The following is a 26,176-nucleotide window of genomic DNA, read 5'->3' on the forward strand; positions in this document are numbered from 1 at the left end:
TTCCTGGATACCGGTCTGACCCAGATCTGGGATGGAACAGCAGTGGGAGGACAGTAAGGGAAATCCATCCCTGCCTTTCCCCAGTGTGTGTGTGTGTGTGTGGGTGGGGAGGGAGGCAGTGAAAGAAAACAGGGCAGCAGTGGGTCAGAAGGTGATGAGAGCAGACCGGTTCCTGCAGCCAGTCACTGTCTGACAACTCGGTGGATGCTAAATTCTCGATGCTCATTTTATCTCGGTTATAAAAATAAAATCCCATTCAGAACCTCGGTGGAGAAATTGACCCAGTGTGGGATTTTTTTTTGAGAAGTTTTATTTTTTGGGGGGGGGGGGGTGTATATTCGCCGCGGAGGTGAAATAATGAAATGGGATACTGTGTATGCACAAAAGGAAGTCTGCTCTCTCCAGGTAGCCCCCGGGTAGGGAGAGTTGGGGTTCAGGGAGTGAGTGAACCCCGGGAATGGGGCTGAGACCCTTCCCTCCACCCGCTTGGGGGGGGGTTCAGGACTAACCCGGAGCCGGGACCCGCTCAGTGCAGGACTCGGCTGCAACAAAAACAACTCAAAATAAAGAGGTCGACCCCGGTGCAAACCGCCGGGGCTTCTCCTGATCACGAAAAACACGCCGCCAGTACCTGCTCCCGTCTGGGTCTGGGTCTGGGACCTTGGGCTCCTCAGGTTTTCGGGGAAGCTTTCCCGGTCCAGCCAACTCTTGAGAGCTGCCGGACCCACCCACCTCCCCACAGTTTCACACCGTTAAGCGCAGAAATGCAAAGCAGCCCGTGTACACAGTCTCATCAACCCGCGGAGGGAGCGAGGACTGCAGATGCTGGGGATCAGAGTCAAAGAGTGTGGTGCTGGAAAAGCATCAGCCAGTGTTCAAGGAAGCCATTGGGGGAGGGATGGAGATACGTTCAATTAAAATGAGAGAAAAGGAGGGATGGAGATACGTTCAATTAAAATGAGAGAAAAGGCTTTTGTTGTTTTTTTTTTGGGGAAGGGGGGGGGGAATAGTCTCCAACAAATATTTAGAATAAAAATAAAATGTATTTAAGACCGAGGCTGTACAGGACATTGGTAAGGTCACTGTAGGAATATTGTGTGCAATTCTGGTCTCCTTCCAATTGGAAAGATGTTGTGAAACTTGAAAGGGTTCAGAAAAAGATTTACAAAGATGTTGTGGAGGGTTTGAGCTACAGGGAGAGGCTGAACAGGCTTGGGCTGTTTTCACTGGAGTGTCAGACCTAATAGAGGTTTATTAAAATCATGAGGGGCATGGATAGGATAAATAGACAAAGTCTTTTCCTTGGGGTGGGGGAGTCCAGAACTAGAGGGCATAGGTTTAGGGTGACAGGGGAAAGATATAAAAGAGACCTAAGCGGCAACTTTTTCACTCAGTGGGTGGTACGTGTATGAAATGAGCTGCCAGAGGAAGTGGTGGAGGCTGGTACAATTACAACACTTAAAAGGCATTTAAATGGGTATCTAAATAGAATAGGTTTAGAGGGATATGGGCCAACTGCTGGCAAATGGGACTAGATTGGGTTGGGATATCTGGTCGGCATGGACGAAATGGACCAAAGAGTCTGTTTCCGTGCTGAACATCTCTATGACTCTATGACTGAGATTGATAGGTTCTTGAGTATCAAGGGTTACGGGAGAATGGGGTAAATGTAGAGTAATAGGGTAGGGGAATGGGTCTCTGGGTGGGTGCCTCTTTGGAGGGGCGGTGTGGACATGTTGGGCCAAATGGCCTGTTTCCGCACTGTAGGGATTCTATGATTCTGTGAAACCTATCAGCCATGATTGGATGGCAGAGCAGACTCAATGGGCTGAATGGCCTAATTTCTGCTCCTACGTCTTTTGGTTGTGGTCTCCGGTGGAAAATGCTATGGAATCGGAAATAAAAACAGAAGTTGCTGGAAGGATCAGGCACTGTCTGAGGAAGAGTTGGCGTTTCAGCTGTTCTTCTGATGAGTCTTCAGTTAAAGGAAAAGGAAGGAAGACACTTCTAAAGGATATTAAACTGAAAAAAAAAGTGCAAGTAAATCATTGCTTCATATGGAAGTTTTTAAGTGTTATGAAAAGTGGAGAGAATATGACTTTGTGCGTGGGAAACCATGTCTCGCAAACTTCATTGTGTTTCTTGAGGTTGTGACCAAGAGGAGAGATGAGGGCAGAGCGGTAACAGTTGTCTATATGGACTTTAGCAAGGCCTTAGACAATGTTCCACATGGCAGACTGGTGAGTAAGGTTAGATCACATGGGATTCTGGGAGAGCGAGACAATTGGGTACAAAATTAGCTTCTGAGTTTTGTAAGAAGGGACCCGAAACGTTAACTCTGATTTCTCAGCACAGACCTGCTGAGCTTTTCCTGCAATTACTGTTTTTGTTTCTGATTTCCAGAACCACAATCCTTATGGTTTTTAACAAAATTGGTTTGATGGTAGGAGACAGAGGCTGGTGCTAGAGGGTTGATTTTCAGACAGGAGGCCTGTGACCGGCTGTTCCAGATTGCTCAGTACTGGGCCCACTGTTGTTTGGCATTTGTATAAACAATTTGGGTGAGAATATAGGAAGTTCATGCGTTTGCAAATGACACCAACATTGATGGTACAGTGGACAGGGGAGAAGATACAAAAGAGTCTTAATCAACTCTGTGAGAGGGTATGCAATGTGGCATCCTCAGAATAGATAGAACAGAGATGGAGAAACGGAAACAGTGCAATGATGACTGTGTGACATAAACAGGATGCGGTGAGATATCATTGAGGGACCTATGGGAGTCAGTGGCTGCTCTGATATGCAAAATGTACCTGAGTTCAGTATGAGCTTCCAAATGTTGAGAGACTCCCAGCATGAAACAAGTCTCCACAAAGACGGAAGCATCTCAGGAGTCCCATTTAATTGAGATGAGAGCTCAGTCAGTTCTTGATCCCACACATGACTCTCATACTCCTATAACATATCAGGGAGTAGCTCTCCTGCCTCTGAGTCATAGGGGCACGTATGAGGTCCCCTTCACCCAAATTTCAGCTTGACGTTCCCAGCACTGGGGGAGTGCTGCACTGTTGGAGGTGCCCATACAGGTGAATGAAATGCTATACAGGGATCCCAAACGCCCTCTCGGGGGGGAAGGGGAAAGATCTCAGATGGTACTAGCTTTGAAGAAGATCAAGGAAGCTCCCCCTAGCGACTTGGTCAACCATCACCCAAAGAAGAAATGAATGGTCTGTAAATTATCTCGATATTTTTGTGGAATCTTGTACCTCCTAAATGACAACTCAAAGTTAGGGCGGCAAGGTGGCTCAGTGGTTAGCACTGCTGCCTCACAGCGCCAGGGACCCGGGTTCGATTCCTGCCTCGGGTGACTATCTGTGTAGAGTTTGCACGTTCTCCCCGTGTCTGCGTGGGTTTCCTCCGGGTGCTCCGGTTTCCTCCCACAGTCCAAAGATGTGCAGGTCAGGTGGATTGGCCATGCTAAATTACCCATATTGTCCAGGGATGTGAAGGTTAGGTGCATTAGCTATGGGGGTGGGTCTGGGTGGGATGTTCTTTGGAGAGTTGGTGTGAACTTGTTGGGCTGAATGGCCTGTTTCAACACTTTAGGGATTCTTTAATTGGCCCTAGATTGTGAAAGGTGCTCGATGGATGCCAGATCTTTCTTCATTTGGAGAGAGGCCACACAAGGCTTGTTGAGTTGTCCCTTGCTGACTTTCACCAAAGGTAGTAATTGAGCCCGCCCTGCCTTTACCTCGTGTCGGGAGATCTGGGCCTGCAGCTGCTGGATGTTACTGGTAGATACAGGTTTCTCCTGGATCTCGCGATGGGCTCGATCAATCAGCTGCTGGAGATGCCGCATTTCCTGTTCGCACTGTTCATACTGGATCACGGCTTCCTGCAAGACCACAAGGACCCTAGAATAAACTCTCCTTATTTCACCAATTTATTAAATGCCTTCCGCCGACCATTCCAAAGCTGTAAAGAAACTGGTGAAAGCAAAATAAGTTTTTTTTTAAATTCATTCACAGGATGAGGGTGTCACTGGCTGGGCCTGCATTTATTACCCACCCCTAATTGCCCAGAGGGCAGTTAATAGTCAACCACATTGCTGTGGGTCTGGAGTCAGACCACGTGTAAGCAGACCTGGTAAGGATGGCAGTGTCCTTCCCTAAAGGTCATTCGTGAACCAGATGGGTTTTTCCCAACAATCAACAATGGATTCATGGTCATCATTAGACCCTTAATTCCGCGTTTTTATTGAATTCAAATTCCACCTCTTGCCATGGCAGGATTCAAACCCTGGTCCCCAGAATATTCCTTGGGTCTCTAGATTAACAGTTCAGTGCTAACACCATTAGGCCACTGGCTCCCCTGATGGAATCCAGAGGTAACTGTGCACCAAAAGCAAGCAGCCACCACTCACTGCCATATGGATTTTCTTGTACAGAGTCATCAGACCCCGAGAGAGAGACCCCATACATCACCCTTCAGAAACTTATACTGTGCCTTCTGTTTGAATTACCGCAGACCGCGATTTTTATAAAAATATGGCACGTGTGCATCATTTATTGCCTTCCCCTTATTGCCTCTGAATGGAGTGACTTGCCAGGCCATTGAACAGAGAGTTACCCACATTGCCTAGGGTCTGGAGTCACATGTAGGCCAGACCAGGTAAGGACGGCAGATTTCCTTCCCTATAGGGCATTTGCAAACTAGATGGGTTTTTTACTATAATGGAAGGTCATTTCATGGTCCCTATCACTGAGACTAGCTTTAGGTTCCCCATTGATGAACTGAATTCAAATTCCATCAGCTGCCACAGTGGGATTAGAACCGACATCGACTGGGCCTCTGGATTATTACTCCAGTGATGTTACCCTAACACCATCGTCTTTGTGGACTGAAGGTGCCCCCGCGGTGCTGTTAAGTAGGAAGGACCAGGATTTTGACCTGGTCACAATGAAGGGATGCTGATGGATTTTTCAGGGCAGGATGGTGTGGAGGGGAGCTTAGTAATGACGGTAATCCCCTGTCCTTACTGCCCCTCCCCTTTCCAATGTCATTGTTTGGGAGGTGCTGGGAGAAACCAAAGTGACTTGCTGCATCACAGTCACCGTGCGTCAGTGTTGAGGGTAGCAGTCACAGATTTCAAATGACGTCATAGAGTAATTCAGCATGGAAACAGACCCTTCGGTCCAACTCATCTGTGCTGACCAGCTTTCCAAAACTAAACCAGTCCCACTTGCCTGCCCATATCCCTCTAAAACTTGCCTTTTTACGTCCCTGACCAAATGTCTTTTAAATGTTGTGACTGTAGTTGCATCTACCACTTCCTCCGGCAGTTCATTCCACATAGGAACCACTCTGTGTGTGAAAAGATTGTCCCTTGGGTCCTCTCATGTTCAACCTATGCCCTCTCATTGGGAACTCCCATACCCCCGGGAAAGGAACTTTGCAACTCACCTTATCGTGATTTTATAAACCTCCATAACTCACTTGATAGCATAAAACTTGAAAACTACCGATAAAAGCACTTTTTGTCCAAGCTTACCATCTTGCACTCATCAGAACGATTTACAAAAGTACCTGTGTGTGTCTTTTATATCGTACAATGTTTTTCCGCTCAGAATGGGATTTTTGTGAATAAGTCCAAGAAGGAAAGCTTTGACAAAATCTAATTAATTTCCGTTGATTCCAGTGGATGGGCAGCGATGACTTGGCGCTCTGAAGGATTCCCAATGTGGCAGTGCATACTCCAGCCAGTGCTGGGAGGGTGTCATGGGTACAGCTTACCTGCAGGATGTTACACTGCTGAATGGCAGTGTGCTGTAGCCGACTTGCCTGCTCCTGGAGCCTCAGTGCTGTCAGGCAGATGGGCAGATTGGTGACAATTTCTTCGGGAATGCGCAGGGCAGCCTGATATCGGTGCACCACTTGCACCTTGTGCTTGAAGCTCTCCATGTCGGCCAGCAACCTCTAGCGAGACAGAAATCGCGCAGAGATCAGTCAGGAAAATTGCCCTGCCATCTGCACAGTAGCAATTAAAGGCCGAGCTCCCTCCCTAATTCTTCAGAGCGGCAGTGCTTGGGCAGGGCGAGGTGAGAATTTCGGGTGAAGCCCACATCCTGATGGGATTCCCAGCCCCCTTGAACGGGGTACTTTAAAAGCCCATCAGATAGAGCTTCCTAAATGGCCCCCTCCCAATGTTGAGAGGGTGCCCGTCAAGCTGCAGGGTCAAAGGCTATCGTGAGTGATGGGCGCGCATGGAAACGTGCATGCCTCACCTTGGACGGTCACATGCTCACTGTCAAGTCAAAAGGTCATGGGGATCCAGCTCCTTTCCAGGGACTTTGACAGGCTTTCTCTGAATGGGACCATCGATAGGGTACTGCAGTTTGGAAAAGATGAAGGATATCCTCCAGAGGAGGCTAAGGAAAGGTTTTGTTGAAGTGTACGAGATTTGGATAGAGCAGACAAGGAATAATTACCAGGGAACACTGATAGCTGATAAAAACCCAGCAGGGGAGATGAGCTATGTTTTAAGACAGTAAATTATGTGTGGGGTTTGCACATTCTCCCCATGTCTGCGTGGGTTTCCTCCCACATGGCAAAGATGTGCTGGTCAGGTGGATTGGCCATACTAAATTGGAAGGCAAAAGTGAGGACTGCAGATGCTGGAAACCAAAGCCTAGATTAGAGTGGTGCTGGAAAAGCACAGGAGGTCAAGCAGCATCCGAGGTTAGGAAAATCGACGTTTCGGGCAAAAGCCCTTCATCAGGACCCCATACTATTCAGAGATGTGTAGGTTAGGGGTGCATTAGTCAGGGGTAAATGTAGAGTAATGGGGAATTGGTTTGGGTGGGATACTCTTTGGAGGGTCATTGTGAACTTGTTGGGCTGCAGGGCCTGTTTCCACACTGTAGGGATTCTGTGATTATGATAGTCTGGAATGCACTGTCTCAAGGTGGTGCAAGTGGATTCGTTTTCAGAACCCATTTGGACAAACAATCTTTCAGGACAGAACTGAGCAGTGCGACCACCTGAATAGCATTTCAAGGAGCTGACCTCAGGACATTGGGGCTCATTAGCCTTGTTTGGTATAATATGACTCAACATATCAGCTGGTACCTGTCTTTGAAAGAGTTGCTCCTTTAGGCACAGGCGTGCAAGCTCAGGGGAGGTCAAAGTGACTTGGGCTTGCTTGACCATCACCTGCAGGCTCTTCACCTCAGTCTCAAACTGCTCCATATCCTGTCAGAGAGATACACACACACACACACACACGGCAGGTCGATGAATGTTGGCACTGTAGAGATTTCCCTGCTTCACCTGGTCATTCCTTCCCAGTCCGCAGTGACGCGTTCACACCAAAGTCTTTCCCAGTACTGTTTTGGATGGAACACTTATATTTAAAAAAGAACAAGAGTTACATCCAAATTGGGAAAAACTGACCTCAGATCATTACCAACGCATCTTGGTTTTAGAGTCATGAGAATCCTCTGAGCATACTTACATCTGGGGCATCTCTTGGGGGGTTTCTGCTGACTGTGACTCTGGAACAGCAGCCTTCAGTTTCTTGGCTGCTGAATCTCTCAGGTTTTTGGCACCATGGACTCTAATCACACCAATGGTCTCCTGGGCAACCATACCCCTTACGCCCTGCATAAAATACAGCTCCTCCAGAAATCTGCTGTCCATATCCGAACTTGCAGCAAGTCTTGTTCACCTGTTACTTCAGTGACTTGGCATCGGTTCTGCCGGGAGGGGAGTCCCGGAGCGGAGGGGGATGTGGGGAGGGGAGTCCTGGAGCAGAGGGGGGTGTGGGGAGGGGAGTCCTAGAGCAGAGGGGGATGTGGGGAGGGGAGTCCTGGAGCGGAGGAGTGTGTGGGGAGGGGAGTCCTAGAGCAGAAGGGGATGTGGGGAGGGGAGTCCTGGAGCAGAGGGGGATGTGGGAGGGGAGTCCTGGAGCAGAGGGGGATGTGGGGAGGAGAGTCCCGGAGCGGAGGGGTGTGTGGGGAGGGGAGTCCTGGAGCAGAGGGGGATGTGGGGAGGGGAGTCCCGGAGCAGAGGGGGATGTGAGGAGGGGAATCCAGGAGCAGAGGGGGGTCCAGGAGCAGAGGGGGATGTGGGGAGGGGAGTCCCGGAGCGGAGGAGGGTGTGGGGAGGGGAATCCTGGAGCAGAGGGGGGTGTGGGGAGGGGAGTCCCAGAGCAGAGGGGGATGTGGGGAGGGGAAGGGAGGAGGCTGTGGGGAGGGGAGTCCCAGAGCAGAGGAGGGTATGGGGAGGGGGTGTCCCGGAGCAGAGGGGTGTGTGGGGATGAGGGTCCTGGAGTGGAGGGGGGTGTGGGGAGGGGGGTCCTGCAGCCGAGGGGGGATGCGGGGAGGTGGTCCCGGAGCGAGGGGAGGGGGAGTGGAGAAGAGGGGGGTGTGTCGAGGGGAGTCCCGGAGCGGAGGGGGGGGGTGTGGGGAGGGGAGTCCCGGAGCGGAGGGGGATGTGGGGAGGGGGGTACAGGAGCAGAGGGGTGTCTGGGGAGAGGGCCCCGGAGCTGTTGAGGGTGTGTGGGGAGGGAGGGGGTGTGGCGGGAGGGGGGTCCCGGAGTGGAGGGGGGTGTGGGGAGGGGAGTCCCGGAGCAGAAGAGGGTGTGGAGAGGGGCGGGGGGGGGGGGTCTGGGAAGGGGAGTCCTGGAGCAGAGGGAAGGGTGGGGTGGGGGGTCCCGGAGCGGAGCGGGTGTGTGGGGATGGGGTTCCTGGAGCAGAAGGGGTTTGGGGAGGGGAGTCCCGGAGCAGAAGGGGATGTTGGGAGGGGGGTCCCGGAGCAGAGGGGGTGTGGGGAGGGGAGTCCCGGAGCAGAAGAGGGTGTGGAGAGGGGCGGGGAGGGCGGGGGTTCTGGGAAGGGGAGTCCTGGAGCAGAGAGAAGGGTGGGGTGGGGGGTCCCGGAGCGGAGGGGGGGTGTGGAGAGGGTGGTCCCGGAGCGGAGGGGTGTGTGGGGATGGGGGTCCTGGAGCAGAAGGGGTTTGGGGAGGGGAGTCCCGGAGCAGAAGGGGATGTTGGGAGGGGTGTCCCGGAGCAGAGGGGGGGTGTGGGGAGGGGAGTCCCGGAGCGGAGGTGGTTTGGGGAGGGGAGTCCCGGAGCAAAAGGGGATGTTGGGACTAGGGTCCCGGAGCAGAGGGGGTGTGGGGAAGGGGGGTCTCAGAGCAGAGGCGGGTGTGGTGAGGGGGGTCCCGGAGGGGAGGGGGAGTGTGGGAGGGGGGTCCCGGAGTGGAGGGGGATGTGGAGAGGGGTGTCCCGGAGCACAGGGGTGTCCGGGGAGGGGGCCCCGGAGCGGAGGGGGGTGTGGGGAGGGGGGTCCTGCAGCCGAGGCAGGTGCGGGGAGGGGGTCCCGAAGCGGAGAGGGGTGTGGGGAGTGGGGTCCTGGAGCGAGGGGAGGGGGAGTGGAGATGAGGGGGTTGTGTGGGAAGGGGAGGCCCGGAGCGGAGGGGTGTGTAGGGATGGGGGTCCTGGAGTGGAGGGGGGTGTGGGGAGGGGAGTCCCGGAGTGGAGAGGGGTGTGTGGGAAGGGGAGGCCCGGAGCAGAGGGGTGTGTAGGGATGGGGGTCCTGGAGCGGAGGGGGGTGTGGGGAGGGGAGGCCCGGAGAGGAGGGGAGTGTAGGGAAGGAGTCCCGGAGCGGAAGGCAGTGTGGGGAGGGGAGTCCCGGAGCGGAGGGGGGTGTGTGGGCAGGTGGGGTTGGGGAGGGGGGGTTCCCGGACCAGAGTGGGGTGTGGGGAGGTGAGTCCCAGAGCGGAGGGGAGGGTGTGGGGAGAGGGGGTCCCGGAGCAGAGGGGGTGTGGGGAGTTGGGGCAGGGGGGTCGCATAGGCCGGTTCCTTGGCCTGGTCTGGTGTGGAGGCTTGGTTCTGGCACAGACCCTGGTGACAGAACAGTTAATCTCATACTTTTTTTATTTCCTTTTTCTTCTTACGTTGGACATTTAGTTATTATCCTTTCAACTTTTTACCAAGCACTGAAGTATCTGTACCTCAGTATCTTGTACCTAAGATGACAACACAAGCAATGACATTGCAAACGTTTCACTGCACTCATTCGAGTGCACATGGCAATGAAGTTAATTCAGTTTGATACACAGAGCGTGCCCATTCAGTCTGAGTCAATCAGGGAAGTACTGAATGTCTGCATCTCTTGCCTCAACTCCATAACAAGACGTGGAATGAGATGGAAGGGGGAGTCCCAAACAAATCTTTCAACAGGCAAGTCTACCTGGGGAGTGTGAGAGAAGTGGCAACTGTAAAAGAAAAGCTCTAGATGTGGTGGATGTGAACTTTGCATCTCACAGGCTACCTCTCCCTCAATCTCTCCCCTCACTACCTCTCCCTCAATCTCTCCCCTCACTACCTCTCCCTCAACCTCTCCCCTCACTACCTCTCCCTCAATCTCTCCCCTCACTACCTCTCCCTCGACCTCTCCCCTCACTACCTCTCCCTAAACCTCTCCCCTCACTACCTCTCCCTAAATCTCTCCCCTCACTACCTCTCCCTCAATCTCTCCCCTCACTACCTCTCCCTAAACCTCTCCCCTCACTACCTCTCCCTAAACCTCTCCCCTCACCACCTCTCCCTCAATCTCTCCCCTCACTACCTCTCCCTCGACCTCTCCCCTCACTACCTCTCCCTAAACCTCCCCTCACTACCTCTCCCTCAATCTCTCCCCTCACTACCTCTCCCTCGACCTCTCCCCTCACTACCTCTCCCTAAACCTCCCCTCACTACCTCTCCCTCAATCTCTCCCCTCACTACCTCTCCCTCGACCTCTCCCCTCACTACCTCTCCCTCAATCTCTCCCCTCACTACCTCTCCCTCAACCTCTCCCCTCACTACCTCTCCCTCAATCTCTCCCCTCACTACCTCTCCCTAAACCTCTCCCCTCACTACCTCTCCATAAACCTCTCCCCTCACTACCTCTCCCTCAATCTCTCCCCTCACTACCTCTCCCTCGACCTCTCCCCTCACTACCTCTCCCTAAACCTCCCCTCACTACCTCTCCCTCAATCTCTCCCCTCACTACCTCTCCCTCGACCTCTCCCCTCACTACCTCTCCCTCGACCTCTCCCCTCACTACCTCTCCCTAAATCTCTCCCCTCACTACCTCTCCCTCGACCTCTCCCCTCACTACCTCTTTATAAACCTCTCCCTTCACTACCTCTCCCTAAACCTCTCCCCTTACTACTTCTCCCTCACTACTTCTCCCTAAATCTCTCCCCTCACTACCTCTCCCTAAACCTCTCCCCTTACTACTTCTCCCTCACTACTTCTCCCTAAATCTCTCCCCTCACTACCTCTCCCTCAACCTCTCCCCCACTACCTCTCCCTAAATCTCTCCCCTCACTACCTCTCCCTCAACCTCTCCCCTTGCTACCTCTCCCTCAACCTCTCCCCACTACCTCTCCCTAAATCTCTCCTAATATCTCTTTATGAACCTCTCCCCTCACTACCTCTCCCTCAACCTCTCCCTCAACCTCACCCCTCGCTACCTCTTTATAAAGCCATCTCCTGGCTATCCTGATTTTTATTTGTTGTCTTGAGATTTTTGATAATACTCAGGAGAGGTCCTGTGGGACATTTTATTACATTAAATGGTTATTTAAATGTATGTTGTTATTGTTGTTGAATTGGCAATTAACTGGCTCAGTAAGCACATGGATAATGAGTGCAGTGCCTTTATTACTCTCTCAAGTCAGAGTCAAATTGTGGTTCTATCGCATCCCAAGCAATAAGAGCTTGGCAACACCAGACTAATGATTCAACTAAAAGGTGTCAAGGCACACTTTCTCATTCTCCTTCTGTCTCACCCTCCTTTTTCGCTCTCTCACTTTCTCTGCCCATTTATATAAATGATTTGGATGCGAGCATAAGAGGTGTAGTTAGTAAGTTTGCAGATGACACCAAAATTGGAGGTGTAGTGGACAGTGAAGAGGGTTACCTCATAGTACAACAGGATCTTGACCAGATGTGGCAGATGGAGTCTAATTTAGATAAATGCGAGGTGCTGCATTTTGGGAAAGCAAATCAGAGCAGGACTTATACACTTAATGGTAAGGTCCTACGGAGTGTTGCTGAACAAAGAGACCTTGGAGTGCAGGTTCATAGCTCCTTGAAAGTGGAGTCGCAGGTAGATAGGATAGTGAAGAAGGTATTTGGTATGCTTTCCTTTATTGGTCAGAGTATTGAGTACAGGAGTTGGGAGGTCATGTTGCGGCTGTACAGGACACTGGTTAGGCCACTGTTGGAATATTGTGTGCAATTCTGGTCTCCTTTCTGTCAGAAGGATGTTGTGAAACTTGAAAGGGTTCAGAAAAGATTTACAAGGATGTTGCCAGGGTTGGAGGATTTGAGCTACAGGGGAAAGCTGAATAGACTGGGGCTGTTTTAACCGGTTGCGTCGGAGGCTGAAGGGTGACCTTATAGATATTTATAAAATCACGAGGGGTTTGGATAGGATAAATCGACAAGTCTTTTCTCTGGGGTAGAGGAGTCCAGAACTAGAGGGCATAGGTTTAGGGTGAGAGGGGAAAGATTTAAAAGGGACTTAAGGGGCAATGTTTTCACACAGAGGGTGGTACATGTATGGAATGAGTTGCCAGAGGAAGTGGTGGAGACTGGTACAATTACAGCATTTAAAAGGCATCTGGATGGGTAAATGAATAGGAAGGGCTTAGAGGGATTTGGGCCGGGTGCTGGCAAATGGGACTAGATTGGGTTGGGATATCTGGTCAGCATGGATGGGTTGGACCATGCTGGACATCTTTGTGACTCTAAATGGATCGCAGCCTGTTTCAGTACTGAAATCCTTGGTTGCCTTTTTCCTGTTCCCACCATACAACTGTAGCATTTTAGCCCCCACTGCCACCATCAGCAGGGACTTGCTCACCTGATCCTCTTGCCCATCCCTCCCGTTCCTGTCGTCAGGAATCACTGAAGTCAGAGAGGACCCCTTCGGCAGCTCCCCGGGCCTACCAACCTGGGCCAAATGGCCTGCGTCCACACTGCAGAGATACAATGATTCTACGCTCTGCCTCTCGATGGGTCACTCCAAAACCAAGCAGAGGGCAAGTGTCATCTTTACGAGCATACAAAGTTGGGGTAGACTCATGAGCCTGCTTCGCCATTTAATAAGTCTGTGGCTGACATGATTGTAACCTTAACTCGCTATTCTTGCCTCCCTTGATAACCTTTCAAATGGGTTAATGGCTCAAAGAACTGAAGAGCCTACTCATGTTCTCCTTTTCTATGTTACCTCGTCTAACTAGGTTCTGGGTTACCAGGTTCTAACTCTGCCTTCAAAATAGCAAACATCTCTTATTTAGAGTCATAGAGCCATAGACATGTACAGCATGGAAACCGACCCTTGGATCCAACCCGTCCATGCCAACCAGATATCCCAACCCAATCTAGTCCCACCTGCCAGCACCCGGCCCATATCCCTCCAAACCCTTCCTATTCATATACCCATCCAAATGCCTCTTAAATCTTGCAATTGTACCAGCCTCCACCACATCCTCTGGCAGCTCATTCCATACACGTACCACCCTCTGTGTGAAAAAGTTGTCCCATAGGTCTCTTTTATATCTTTCCCCTCTCACCCGAAACCTATGCCCTCTAGTTCTGGACTCCCCCACCCCAGGGAAAAGACTTTGTCTATTTACCCTATCCATGCCCCTCTTAATTTTGTAAACCTCTATAAGGTCACCCCTCAGCCTCCGATGCTCCAGAGAAAACAGCCCCAGCCTGTTCAATCTCTCCCTATAGCTCAAATCCTCCAACATCTTTGTAAATCTTTTCTGAATCCTTTCAAGTTTCACAACATCTTTCCGATAGGAAGGAGACCAGAATTGCACGCAATATTCCAACCGTGGTTTAACCAATGCCCTGTACAGCCACAACATGACATCCCAACTCCTGTACTCAATATTCTGACCAATAAATGAAAGCATACCAAACGCCTTCTTCACTATCCTATCTACCTGTGACTCCACTTTCAAGGAGCTATGAACCTGCACTCCAACGTCTCTTTGTTCAGCAACACTCCCTAGGACCTTACCATTAAGTGTGTAAGTCCTGCTAAGATTTGCTTTCCCAAAATGCAGCACCTCGCATATATCTGAATTAAACTCATCTGCTACTTCTCAGCCCATTGGCCCATCTGGTCAAGACCCTGTTGTAATCTGAGGTAATCTTCTTCGCTGTCCACTACACCTCCAATTTTGGTGTCATCTGCAAACTTACTAACTGTACCTCTTATGCTCGCATCCAAATCATTTATGTAAATGACAAAAAGTAGAGGACCCAGCACCGATCCTTGTGGCACTCCACTGGTCACAGGCCTCCAGTCTGAACACCCTCTGTCTTCTATCTTTGAGCCAGTTCTGTATCCAAATGGCTCGTTCTCCCTGTATTCCATGAAATAACCTTGCTAATCAGTCTCCCATGGGGAACCTTGTCGAACGCCTAACTGCAGTCCATATAGGAGAAAGTGAGGTCTGCAGATGCTGGAGATCAGAGCTGGAAATGTGTTGCTGGAAAAGCGCAGCAGGTCAGGCAGCATCTAGGGAACAGGAGAATCGACGTTTCGGGCATTAGCCCGAAAGCCTGAAGAAGGGCTAATGCCCGAAACGTCGATTCTCCTGTTCCCTAGATGCTGTCTGACCTGCTGCGCTTTTCCAGCAACACATTTCCAGTGCAGTCCATATAGATCACATCTACCGCTCTGCCCTCATCAATCCTCTTTGTTACTTCCTCAAAAAATTCAATCAAGTTTGTGAGAGATGATTTCCCACGCACAAAGCCATCTTAGGATGGTGAATAGTTTCAAGAAGGGAATGGCGGTTTTCCAAGTGCCAACTGCCCTTGCCGTTTGAGGTGAGGGGGGTCACGGATTTGGAAGGTGCTGTCAAACTCCTCAGTGTTTCCCAGTTAATGGTACACACTGCTGTCATTATGCATCGGTGTTGGTGCGAGGGAGTGCTGGAAGTGTTGGACGGCATGTCGGTCAAGTGGACTGCTTTGCCCTGGATGGTGTTGAAGTTCTTGATGGAGTTCATCCAGGCAAGTGGGGAGAATTCCATCACACTCCTCACAGATGCTGGACTGGCTTTGGGGAGTCAGGAGATGAGTTACTTGCTGCAAAATTTCTAGCCTCTGACCCGCTCTTGTAGACACTGTGTTAATAAAGTTGGTCCACTTCAGTTTCTGGTCAGCGATAATCCCACAGTGGGGGGTTCAGTGATGCGTGGGGCAAAGGCACCAGCACATTCAGCTGGGCCAAATGGCCTACTTCTGTGCTGTTAATTCTACCTAGCTATCACATGATAGCTGGGTAGAATTTTTAGATAAATTCTGATATTTCTCACACACAGAATTCATAATCTTCTTTTGTGTTGTGGTGTCCCATGCGCTTCTGAGGGGGAAAATATTTCATTTTAGGGTGATGGTCACTTTAAGTTTCTCTGAGATATTTCTTGTAAAACACCTTGCTGTCAGAAACCGATGAGGAGAGCAAGCTGCTTGGGGGGTACACAGTAGAAAAAGGGTCCACCAAAGGCTGCTTTTCGGAATAAGTCGGTTCCTGGGTGCGATTCTGTCTTCGAGCAGTTTAAAGTTCAATTTAGGACAAATTGACTGCAGACCAATAAACATTCTGTTCCAGCAGAAGTCAGGTAAAATATTGAACAGTGGCTCAACATTTGTTATTTGCAGGACTCCACTAGGAAGTCTACAACAATATCACGATTAGAAGAGATTTGAAGGAAATTCTTGATCGGTTGTTACTGGACAGCCCAAAAAAATGACAACTTTTAAATGAGTCTTTGAAACAGTAATCAGACCAAATCATTAATCTTCCAGCTTCTGAAAGGTATATATCAAATAGGTGTAGAAGAAAATTTAAAAAGTTTGTTTTAAAGTGTAAAGCAATTATATTAATTGTGCTTTTAATATCATTAAAGTAACCAACTATGTAAGAAGGAGTAGTTATTATTATATACGTTCTTTGATTTTTATGTGGTAAGATTATTTTCATTTAAACTGTGAACCTTATGGCATTGCTCTTTCAATAAACACCTGGAATTTCAGATTCTGAAAAAAAACACTCATCATGTCACTGATTTTCACCAAGATCATGAAAAGTTTGAGAATCTAATCCAATTTCCTGGCACAAGTATGTGTCTCAGCCCTTGTCTGGTGTTAATCACACCCAGTTCTGTGGGAGCCCCACACACCCCTCTCACGCTTTCGAAAAGGAGAGCTGACACATGGAGCGTTATGTCGAGCTCTCCAGCCTCCTGCTTGTCTACCTTCAGTAAAGCGTTGACAGGTTTACCTTAGCTGCGTCTTGCAGGCTCTGAAGGCGGGTTCGCATGAGTTGCTGGAGCTCATCTGTCTGCTGGTGGAGGTTGGCCACGCGCTGAGACATTGCACCCGTCTGATGCACATCACTGACGCTGTCTAACTTCTCACCCATGGCCTGCAGATCACTCTGGATTTCCTCCGATTCACGTAGGGTGGCCTGCAAATGGAAATAAAGACCTGGGATCGATATAGAGCCTTAGACATCTTGGAGCATCCAACAATCAACCAAGGAATCCCTACAGCGTGGAAGCAGGTAATTCGCCCATCGATTACACACCAATCCTCCGAACAGCATCCCACCCAGATTCGCTTCCCCTACCTCATCCCTGCAACCCTACATTTCCCATAGCCAACCCACCTGGGCTGCACATCATTGAGCAACAGTCAATTCACCTAATCTAAACATCTCTGGACTGTGGGAGAGAACAGGAGCAGCCAGAGATGTGGGGAGAATGTGCAACCTCCAAACAGACAGTCACCCAAGGGTGGAATCCAACCTGGGTCCCCAGCACTGTGAGGTAGCAGGGCTAACCACTAAGCCACCCTTAAGTCCAAATTTTTATTGGATTCAAATTCTACCATGGCATTCGAACCGTGGTTCCCAGAATATTACAGCACAGGCTTGGAGGGCCGAAGGGCCTGTTCCTGTGCTGTTTTGTTCTTATTACCTGGATCTACGTGATAATGTCACTGACTCCCCATTAATCAAATGCAATTAGTGTCATTAGTGCAAATAAATGTGAACAAACTGCTCGGGGATTTCCGGTGAACAGTCAATGATAGGAATACAGAGGTAAATATTGGATGTGAAAAGCATGACTGCATTTATACAGCAATTTTCATGTCCTCACTCCGTCCTGAAGTGCTTGACAATGACTTATGCATTTTTTGAATTACAATCGATCATTTGTTGTAATGTGCAGCAGATTGATGCATTTGAAAGTTCCACAGGTAGTGACAGAAGTGACCAGATCACATTCTTATACTGGTCATCGGACAAGTAGAATAAAAAGATGACCCCAGGGCTGCTCCCTCTCATTAGAAAGATAGAGAGCGAGAGAGAGAGAGAGAGAGAGGACGAGTGGTGAGCTTAACCTGAAGGTCCAAACACCTCAAACCTTTGTGGTAACTTCAGCCAGTGAGGACGAGTATTCACTCAGACACCAGGGAGAGAACTTCTTATCGTTCTTCAAGATTGCAATGGGACCTGCTACATCCCCCCCCCCTGCCCCCAGTTTAACATCTAATCCAATTGCCAGTGCCTTTCACAGTGCACTCGGTACAGCATGGAAAATCCAACACGATGTGGGTGATCTACAGTCACCTACGTACCCTGACTGTATCCAGCAACCACAGCTGCAGGTACTGACACATCTGCAGGACAGGAGCGCTCTGCAGTGACTCTGCCCGAGAGGAGGAGGCAAGGCCATCTGGCCTCACGGACAGAAGTTGCTGAAGGTTTGTGAGTTGGTCGTTAACTTGGGCCACGTGTACAAAGCAGCAGCTTAACAAATTTGTGTCCTACCTGATAGGTAATCAGTTGGTCATTGAGCTGAGCTGCACAATGCCAACTGATCGCACTGTACCCGAGATCCTTGGCTTTCTCCAACCACTTCAGCACAAACTCAAGCATCTCATGGAATTCCTCCAACTGTGAAGCAGCCTGATGAGGTTAAGAGGAGCAGCAGGTTAGATTAGAACAGACACTACACACATACACATATACCAGAGCAACACAGAAACAGACAGACACCAACACAGCACAACCACCGACACAATACAGACAGCACCCAGACACTGACACAACACAGACACTGCAACACAACAGACACAGACAGCACCCAGACACTGACACAATACAGACACTGCAACACAACAGACACAGACAGCACCCAGACACTGACACAGTGCAGACACTGCAACACAACAGACACAGACAGCACCCAGACACTGACACAACACAGACACTGCAACACAACAGACACAGACAGCACCCAGACACTGACACAATACAGACACTGCAACACAACAGACACAGACAGCACCCAGACACTGACACAATACAGACACTGCAACACAACAGACACAGACAGCACCCAGACACTGACACAGTGCAGACACTGCAACACAACAGACACAGACAGCACCCAGACACTGACACAGTGCAGACACTGCAACACAACAGACACAGACAGCACCCAGACACTGACACAACACAGACACTGCAACACAACAGACACAGACAGCACCCAGACACTGACACAATACAGACACTGTAACACAACAGACACAGACAGCACCCAGACACTGACACAACACAGACACTGCAACACAACAGACACAGACAGCACCCAGACACTGACACAATACAGATCCGCAACACAACAGACACAGACAGCACCCAGACACTGACACAATACAGACACTGTAACACAACAGACACAGACAGCACCCAGACACTGACACAACACAGACACTGCAACACAACAGACACAGACAGCACCCAGACACTGACACAATACAGACACTGCAACACAACAGACACAGACAGCACCCAGACACTGACACAATGCAGATACTGCAACACAACAGACAGGCAGCACCCAGATACTGACACTGCGCAGACACTGCAACACAACAGACACAGACAACACCCAGACACTGACACAATACAGACTCCGCAACACAACATACGCAGACAGCACCCAGACACTGACACAACGCAGACACTGCAACACAACAGACACAGACAGCACCCAGACACTGACACAGTGCAGACACTGCAACACAACAGACACAGACAGCACCCAGACACTGACACAGTGCAGACACTGCAACACAACAGACGCAGACAGCACTCATACACTGACACACTACAGACTCTGCAACACAACAGACACAGACAGCACCCAGACACTGACAGTGCAGACACTGCAACACAACAGACACAGACAGCACCCAGACACTGACACAATACAGACACTGCAACACAACAGACACAGACAGCACCCAGACACTGACACAGTGCAGACACTGCAACACAACAGACACAGACAGCACCCAGACCCTGACACAATACAGACACTACAACACAACAGACACAGACAGCACTCAGACACTGACACAATACAGACACTACAACACAACAGACACAGACAGCACCTAAACACTGACACAATACAGACACTGACACACAACAGACACAGACAGCACCCAGACACTGACACAGTGCAGATATTGTAACACAACAGACACAGACAGCACCCAGACACTGACACAATACAGACACTGCAACACAACAGACACAGACAGCACCCAGACACTGACACAATACAGACACTGCAACACAACAGACACAGACAGCACCCAGACACTGACACAATACAGACACTGCAACACAACAGACGCAGACAGAACCCAGACACTGACACAATACAGACACTGCAACACAACAGACACAGACAGCACCCAGACACTGACACAATACAGACACTGCAACACAACAGACGCAGACAGAACCCAGACACTGACACAATACAGACACTGCAACACAACAGACACAGACAGCACCCAGACACTGACACAATACAGACACTGCAACACAACAGACACAGACAGCACCCAGACACTGACACTATACAGACAGTGCAAAACAACAGGCACAGACAGCACCCAGACACTGACACAATACAGATCCGCAACACAACAGACACAGACAGCACCCAGACACTGACACAATACAGACACTGACACACAACAGATGCAGACAGCACCCAGACACTGACACAATACAGACACTACAACACAACACACAGACAGCACCCAGACACTGACACAATACAGACACTACAACACAACACACAGACAGCACCCAGACACTGACAGACTGCAGATCCTGCAACACAACAGACACAGACAGCACCCAGACACTGACACACTACAGACACTGTAACACAACAGACACAGACAGCACTAAGACACTGACACAATACAGACACTGCAACACAACAGACACAGACAGCACTAAGACACTGACACAATACAGACACTGCAACACAACAGACACAGACAGCACCCAGACACTGACACTATACAGACACTGCAACACAACAGACAGGCAGCACCCAGACACTGACACAGTGCAGATACTGCAACACAACAGACACAGACAGCACCCAGACACTGACACAATACAGACACTGCAACACAACAGACACAGACAGCACCCAGACACTGACACAGTGCAGATACTGCAACACAACAGACACAGACAGCACCCAGACACTGACACAGTGCAGATACTGCAACACAACAGACACAGACAGCACCCAGACACTGACACAATACAGACACTGCAACACAACAGACACAGACAGCACCCAGACACTGACACAATACAGACACTGCAACACAACAGACCAGACAGCACCCAGACACTGACACAATACACACACTGCAACACAACAGACCAGACAGCAACACAGATATTAAACAGCGACACAGACACACAATACAATGCTAATATACAGAAGTGACAGATGAGTTGCAGTCCATACTGGGCAGGATCCTGACAACATGGTTTTGTACTGAGATGGAGTTATTGGAGGATGGGGAGAGACAAGGAAAAGCTGGAGTGATCGAGCTGTTCATGGCTAGAGGTGACTAGACAAATCGTCAAACGCCATCACAATGGAAACACTATTTTGGAAAACTTGTCCCCTCTTCTGTTTTCACTAGCAATTTCCCCATCCTCCTGAAGGTGCCGGGTCTGGTATCACAGTTTTCTGATCCCTTTCAGCAGCTTGTCGTGCCTGAGGTTGGACACGAGTGTTGGCTCATCCTAGTCATTCACAAGAGAGTGAACCGCTGCCTGCAGCCTCCACCACCACCCATTCCCCAAGGACCTTCATCCTACAGTGGGTTGTAATCCACCTTAGCAGCTACCAACCATCACCTTTCATCAAGGAGAACACATACAATGCTTGGTTATTTCTGTTCTGTCCGCAAATCCTTCTGGGACTCATGCCCAGCTCATGTCTCCTCGAAAATCCCTCCTAGCTAGAGGTCCACATCCACATTCCTCAATCTATCTGTGCCATTTCCAAGCAAAATCTTCATCCCTCTGACCACATTCTCTCAACGTACTCCCCTAGCCCCTCTGCCTTTCTACGTCTCCCACCATCATTAAAGGCTCATATTTCAACCACCTTTCATCACCCCTCGATGCCCCCTCCATCGCTCAGGCTCCACTTCCTACGTTCTCTCCTTTGAGGCACCAGTGAGTGTTGTGTAAAGCAGCACAGGATCCTTAAGATCCATCTCGGTGAGCAGGCGGGCATCAATTTAATGTCTCTTTTGAAAGACAGCACCTCCGATAACACAGAAGTCCCCCAGCACTGCGCCTTCACAGGTCTCAGTGGAAGCTGAACCTTTCAACCGTCTGACTCAGAAGTGCTACCAACTTTAACTAATTTTTGCAACGTACCTTAAACTGATGTTTTTGGAGTACCTCACATTGCCCTACTAACTGATCTTTACTGCATAACCTTAAAGGACCTTCTGTTATTACTTGCTGTGCACCTCAAATTATTTTCTGATCTCTTGTATATGATATGAATCTGTCACAGAACAGAAGGACCCACAGGGTCCAAACTTTGCCTCACTGTTTCTGACGAAGCAAAGTGTTGCTTTTACTGAATCTGAAGTCAGAGAGAACCAATCACTGGGGACTGTGCTGGAAGTAGAAACAATGATAGTAGAAACATTTGGCCCTTTGAGACTGTGGTGCCATTCAATATGATCATCCAGTGGAGAGCCTGGGAGTGTCCATTAATCCCTGGAAATAACTGAATCCCAGGAACATGCTCAAACACCAGCTGAAGTTCCATTCGCGTCAGCGACAGTTCAGGAAGCTGCTCCTGGGAATTTCGAGCACGATAGGGTTTGATGAAGATCTGTGGGTGCGATGACCACGGACAGAAGTTTACAATCACCCCCACCAGGCCAGTTTGGAAGCTGGCGGGATACATGGGTTTCATAGAATACAACGAGTGCCCTTTCCAACATCGACATGACCACTCCCAAAAACTGTATCCCATTTTACAGAGGGGGGGAAGGAAGGGGAATTTGAGAGTGGAGATCTTGAACTGACAATTGTCCCAAAGTGGCTGATTATTGGTCACATCAGGGCCTCACCTCACCACTGCTGCTGTTGGACTTGGTGCAGGAGAGGCCCAGACAGAGTAAGTCGCTGGCAGCTTAGGCTTCCTGCGGTGGTCTCTTCCTTGGAGGGTTCACCCTCTGTCCATGTAAGGCACCAAACACACCCCCACCCGTGCACCCCTCATCACCTCGAAAGTCAAAGCCAACACCCCTCCCCACTTAACCTTCCCCACCCCGGTCTCTCAAATCCAGCCCACAAATTCTCAAACCCCTCCCCCAATTCCACCCACCCCCCTCACTGGTGCCTGGCAGCCTGGTCCCACCATTCATGCTAATAGTTGGCACTCCATTAAGTTCCCCTTCTCCAGGGGCTGACTGCAGTCCCAGTTGTGGCCACCACTCGTGCCTGGCGCTGTTGTGACTACAGGGCTTCCGTGTGGACACCAGCTCTGTCAGGCAGCAGTCCTCCCTGGAGAAGACTGGGAGTGGGGAGGTAGCTGAAATCACGCCCTGACCCAGTGAACGCACCACCGATCAGTAAATGGGTATCGGGCGGCTTATATTGGTGGGGATGGGAATCAACACCTCAGTTGGCGGGGCAGGAAACTATACCATCCACGATGGTCCTGTCAGTCAGGCTGGGAGTCTCTGGGGTGCACTGCAAAGGGATCAGGACAGAACAAAGAACAGCCCAGTGCAGGAATAGACTCTTCATCCAACAAGACTGCACTGACGCATGATGTCCTTTCGGAACTATAAACCTTTCGCCTCCACACGGTCCATATGCCTCTATTCCCTGCCTGTTCTTGTATCTGTCAGGATGCCTCTTAAACAGTGCTATTGCATCTGACTCCACCACCTCCTCTAGCAGTGCATTTCAGGCACTTACCACCCTCTGTGTTAAAAAGAAAACATGCCTCTTACATCTCCTATAAACTTACCCCCTTTTACCTAAAACCTATGTCCCCTGGGAAAAAGCTCCGACTATCTATCATATCCACGTCTCTCATAATTTTGTAAACTTCTTTCAGGTCACCCCTCAGCTTCTGACATTCAAGTCAAAACAACTCAATCTGTCCTCATAGCTAATACCCTCTAAAACAAGGCAACATCCTGGTAAACCTTTTCTGTACCTTCTCCAAAGCCTCCACATCCTTCAGGTAGTGTGGTGACCAGAACTGTACTCAATATTCCAAATGTAGCCTAGCTAAAGTTCTAGTTAGGCAGGACTTCAGCATCTTGAGGAATGGAGATCTAAGAAACTGGAGCAGGAGGAGGCCTCAAAACTGTTCCTGAATTCAATTAGATCTTGATCGATCTGGACTTCAACAATAACCTGGCTTGGTTCCTTATCTCTTTATTAACCTTACCGTTCAAAATTACATCAGTCCCAATTTTGAACATTTCATGTGGTTGAATTGATTGACTCAGCGGTAGTTCTGGATTTCCACTGCTCTGGACATGAAAAAGTACTTGCTAATGTCCACCCAGAATGACGCAGCTCCAACTGATTAGATTAGATTAGATTCCCTACAGTGTGGAAACAGGCCCTTCAGCCCAACCAGTCCACACCAACGAGTCACCCACCCAGACCCATTTCCCTCTGACTAACGCCCCTACCACTATGGGCAATTTGGCATGGCCAATCCACCTGACCTGCACATCTTTGGACTGAGGGAGGAAACTGGAGCACCCGGAGGAAACCCGCACAGTCACAAGAAGAACGTGCAAACTCCACACACACAGATGCCCGAGGCTGGAATCGAACCTGGGTCCCTGGTGCTGTGAGGCAGCAGTGCTAACCACTGAGCCACCATATCACCCTCCCACAAGAGGAAGGAATTTCTATTTACCTAATCAAATATCATAAACACCTCAAGTGAACCTCTCTTAAACATCCACATTTAAGCCTAGACTATGCAACAATTGTGAACCCTTTTAGCTCCATTGCAGGGGAAAGACAGGCAGGAATTAAAAGCAATAATGTTCTGAAAACACAAATTGCATTGCGATGACGTGAAGGGGGCAGATTTTGAGCTGTGTGCACAGCTGACATTGCTTACCTTGTTAAGTTTGGAGGCTCTGTACTCGGTCTCCTTAAAGACCTGCTGATACAGACTCGAGAGCTTGATCATGTCATCGGTCAGACACTTGCTCTGATGAGGGTTCTGCTCTGTGAAATCCTGTATTGTTGCGTCCAGTTCCACAAGTTTCACATTGCAGCTGTCCACCTTGTCCCATAGTCTCTGCAAAAGCCAAATCACCTCACAATCAAACCTCCATGGCTCCCTCCCAGATTAAATTGGGATGTGTACAGAATACATAAATGATTTGGATGTGAGCATAAGAGGTAAAGTTAGTAAGTTTGCAGATGACACCAATAGTGGGCGGCACGGTGGTTAGCACTGCTGCCTCACAGCGCCAGAGACCTGGGTTCAATTCCCGCCTCAGGCGACTGACTGTGTGGAGTTTGCACATTCTCCCCGTGTCTGCGTGGGTTTCCTCTGGGTGCTCCGGTTTCCTCCCACAGTCCAAAAATGTGCAGGTCAGGTGAATTGACCATGCTAAATTGCCTGTAGTGTTAGGGGCAGGGGTAAAAATGTAGGGGAATGGGTCTGGGTGGGTTGCGCTTTGGCGGTTCGGTGTGGACTTGTTGGGCCGAAGGGCCTGTTTCCACACTGTAAGTAATCTAATCAATATTGGAGGTGTAATGGACAGTGAAGAAGGTTACCTCAGATTACAACAGGAGCTTGATCAGATGGGCCATGGGCTGAGAAGCGGCAGATGGAGTTTAATTCAAATAAATGCGAGGTGCCAAGTTTTGGGAAAGCAAATCTTATTAGGACTTATACCCTTAATGGTAAGGTCCTAGAGAGTGTTGCTGAACAAAGAGACCTTGGAGTGCAGGTTCATAGCTCCTTGAAATTGGAGTCGCAGGTAGATAGGATAGTGAAGGCGGCGTTTAGTATGCTTTCCTTTATTGGTCAGAGTATTGAGTACAGGAGTTGGGAGGTCACGTTGTGGCTGTACAGGACATTGGTTAGGCCACTGTTGGAATATTGCGTGCAATTCTGGTCTGTTTCCTATCAGAAGGATGTTGCGAAACTTGAAAGGGTTCAGAAAAGATTTACAAGGATGTTGCCAGGGTTGGAGGATTTGAGCTATAGGGAGAGGCTGAACAGGCTGGGGCTGTTTTCCCTGGAACGAAGGCTGAGGGGGTGACCTTATAGAGGTTTATAATATCATGTGGGGCATGGATAGGATAAATAGACAAGGCATTTTCCCTGGGGTGGGGGAGTCCAGAACTAGAGTGCATACGTTTCAGGTGAGAGGAGAAAGATATAAAAGACACCTAAGGGACAACGTTTTCACACAGAGGGTGGTACGTGTATGGAATGAGCTGCCAGAGGAAGTGGTGGAGGCTGGTACAATTATAGCATTTAAAAGGCATCTGGATGGGTATATGAATGGGAAGGGTATGGAGGGATATGGGCCGGGTGTTGGCAGGAGGGACTAAATTGGGTTGAGATATCTGGTCGGCATGGAAGAGTTGGACCGAAGGGTTTGTTTCCGTGCTGTACATCTCGATGACCAAATGACATATTGCCCAGGCTTTCTGT

General features: G+C 49.7%; 1 protein-coding gene across 15 annotated transcripts in view; it reads right to left on the reverse strand.

The window, feature by feature from the left end:
• Positions 1 to 26,176, reverse strand: part of syne1b (spectrin repeat containing, nuclear envelope 1b) — a 629,476-nt gene that overhangs the window by 243,493 nt on the left and 359,807 nt on the right. For all 15 annotated transcript variants that reach the window (XM_087991586.1, XM_087991587.1, XM_087991592.1 and 12 more), the window contains 6 exons: positions 24,620 to 24,802; positions 17,920 to 18,057; positions 16,366 to 16,551; positions 7,129 to 7,251; positions 5,794 to 5,976; positions 3,752 to 3,895 (listed from right to left, as the gene is read on the reverse strand). In XM_087991586.1, the coding sequence (XP_087847712.1) occupies positions 3,752 to 3,895; positions 5,794 to 5,976; positions 7,129 to 7,251; positions 16,366 to 16,551; positions 17,920 to 18,057; positions 24,620 to 24,802 (957 nt within the window). The remainder of the gene's footprint in view (positions 1 to 3,751; positions 3,896 to 5,793; positions 5,977 to 7,128; positions 7,252 to 16,365; positions 16,552 to 17,919; positions 18,058 to 24,619; positions 24,803 to 26,176) is intronic.

The sequence above is a fragment of the Chiloscyllium plagiosum genome, unplaced genomic scaffold (genome assembly GCF_037043375.1).
Source record: "Chiloscyllium plagiosum isolate Xiang-an unplaced genomic scaffold, Cpla_swu_hap1 HiC_scaffold_10, whole genome shotgun sequence".
NCBI lineage: Eukaryota > Metazoa > Chordata > Chondrichthyes > Orectolobiformes > Hemiscylliidae > Chiloscyllium > Chiloscyllium plagiosum.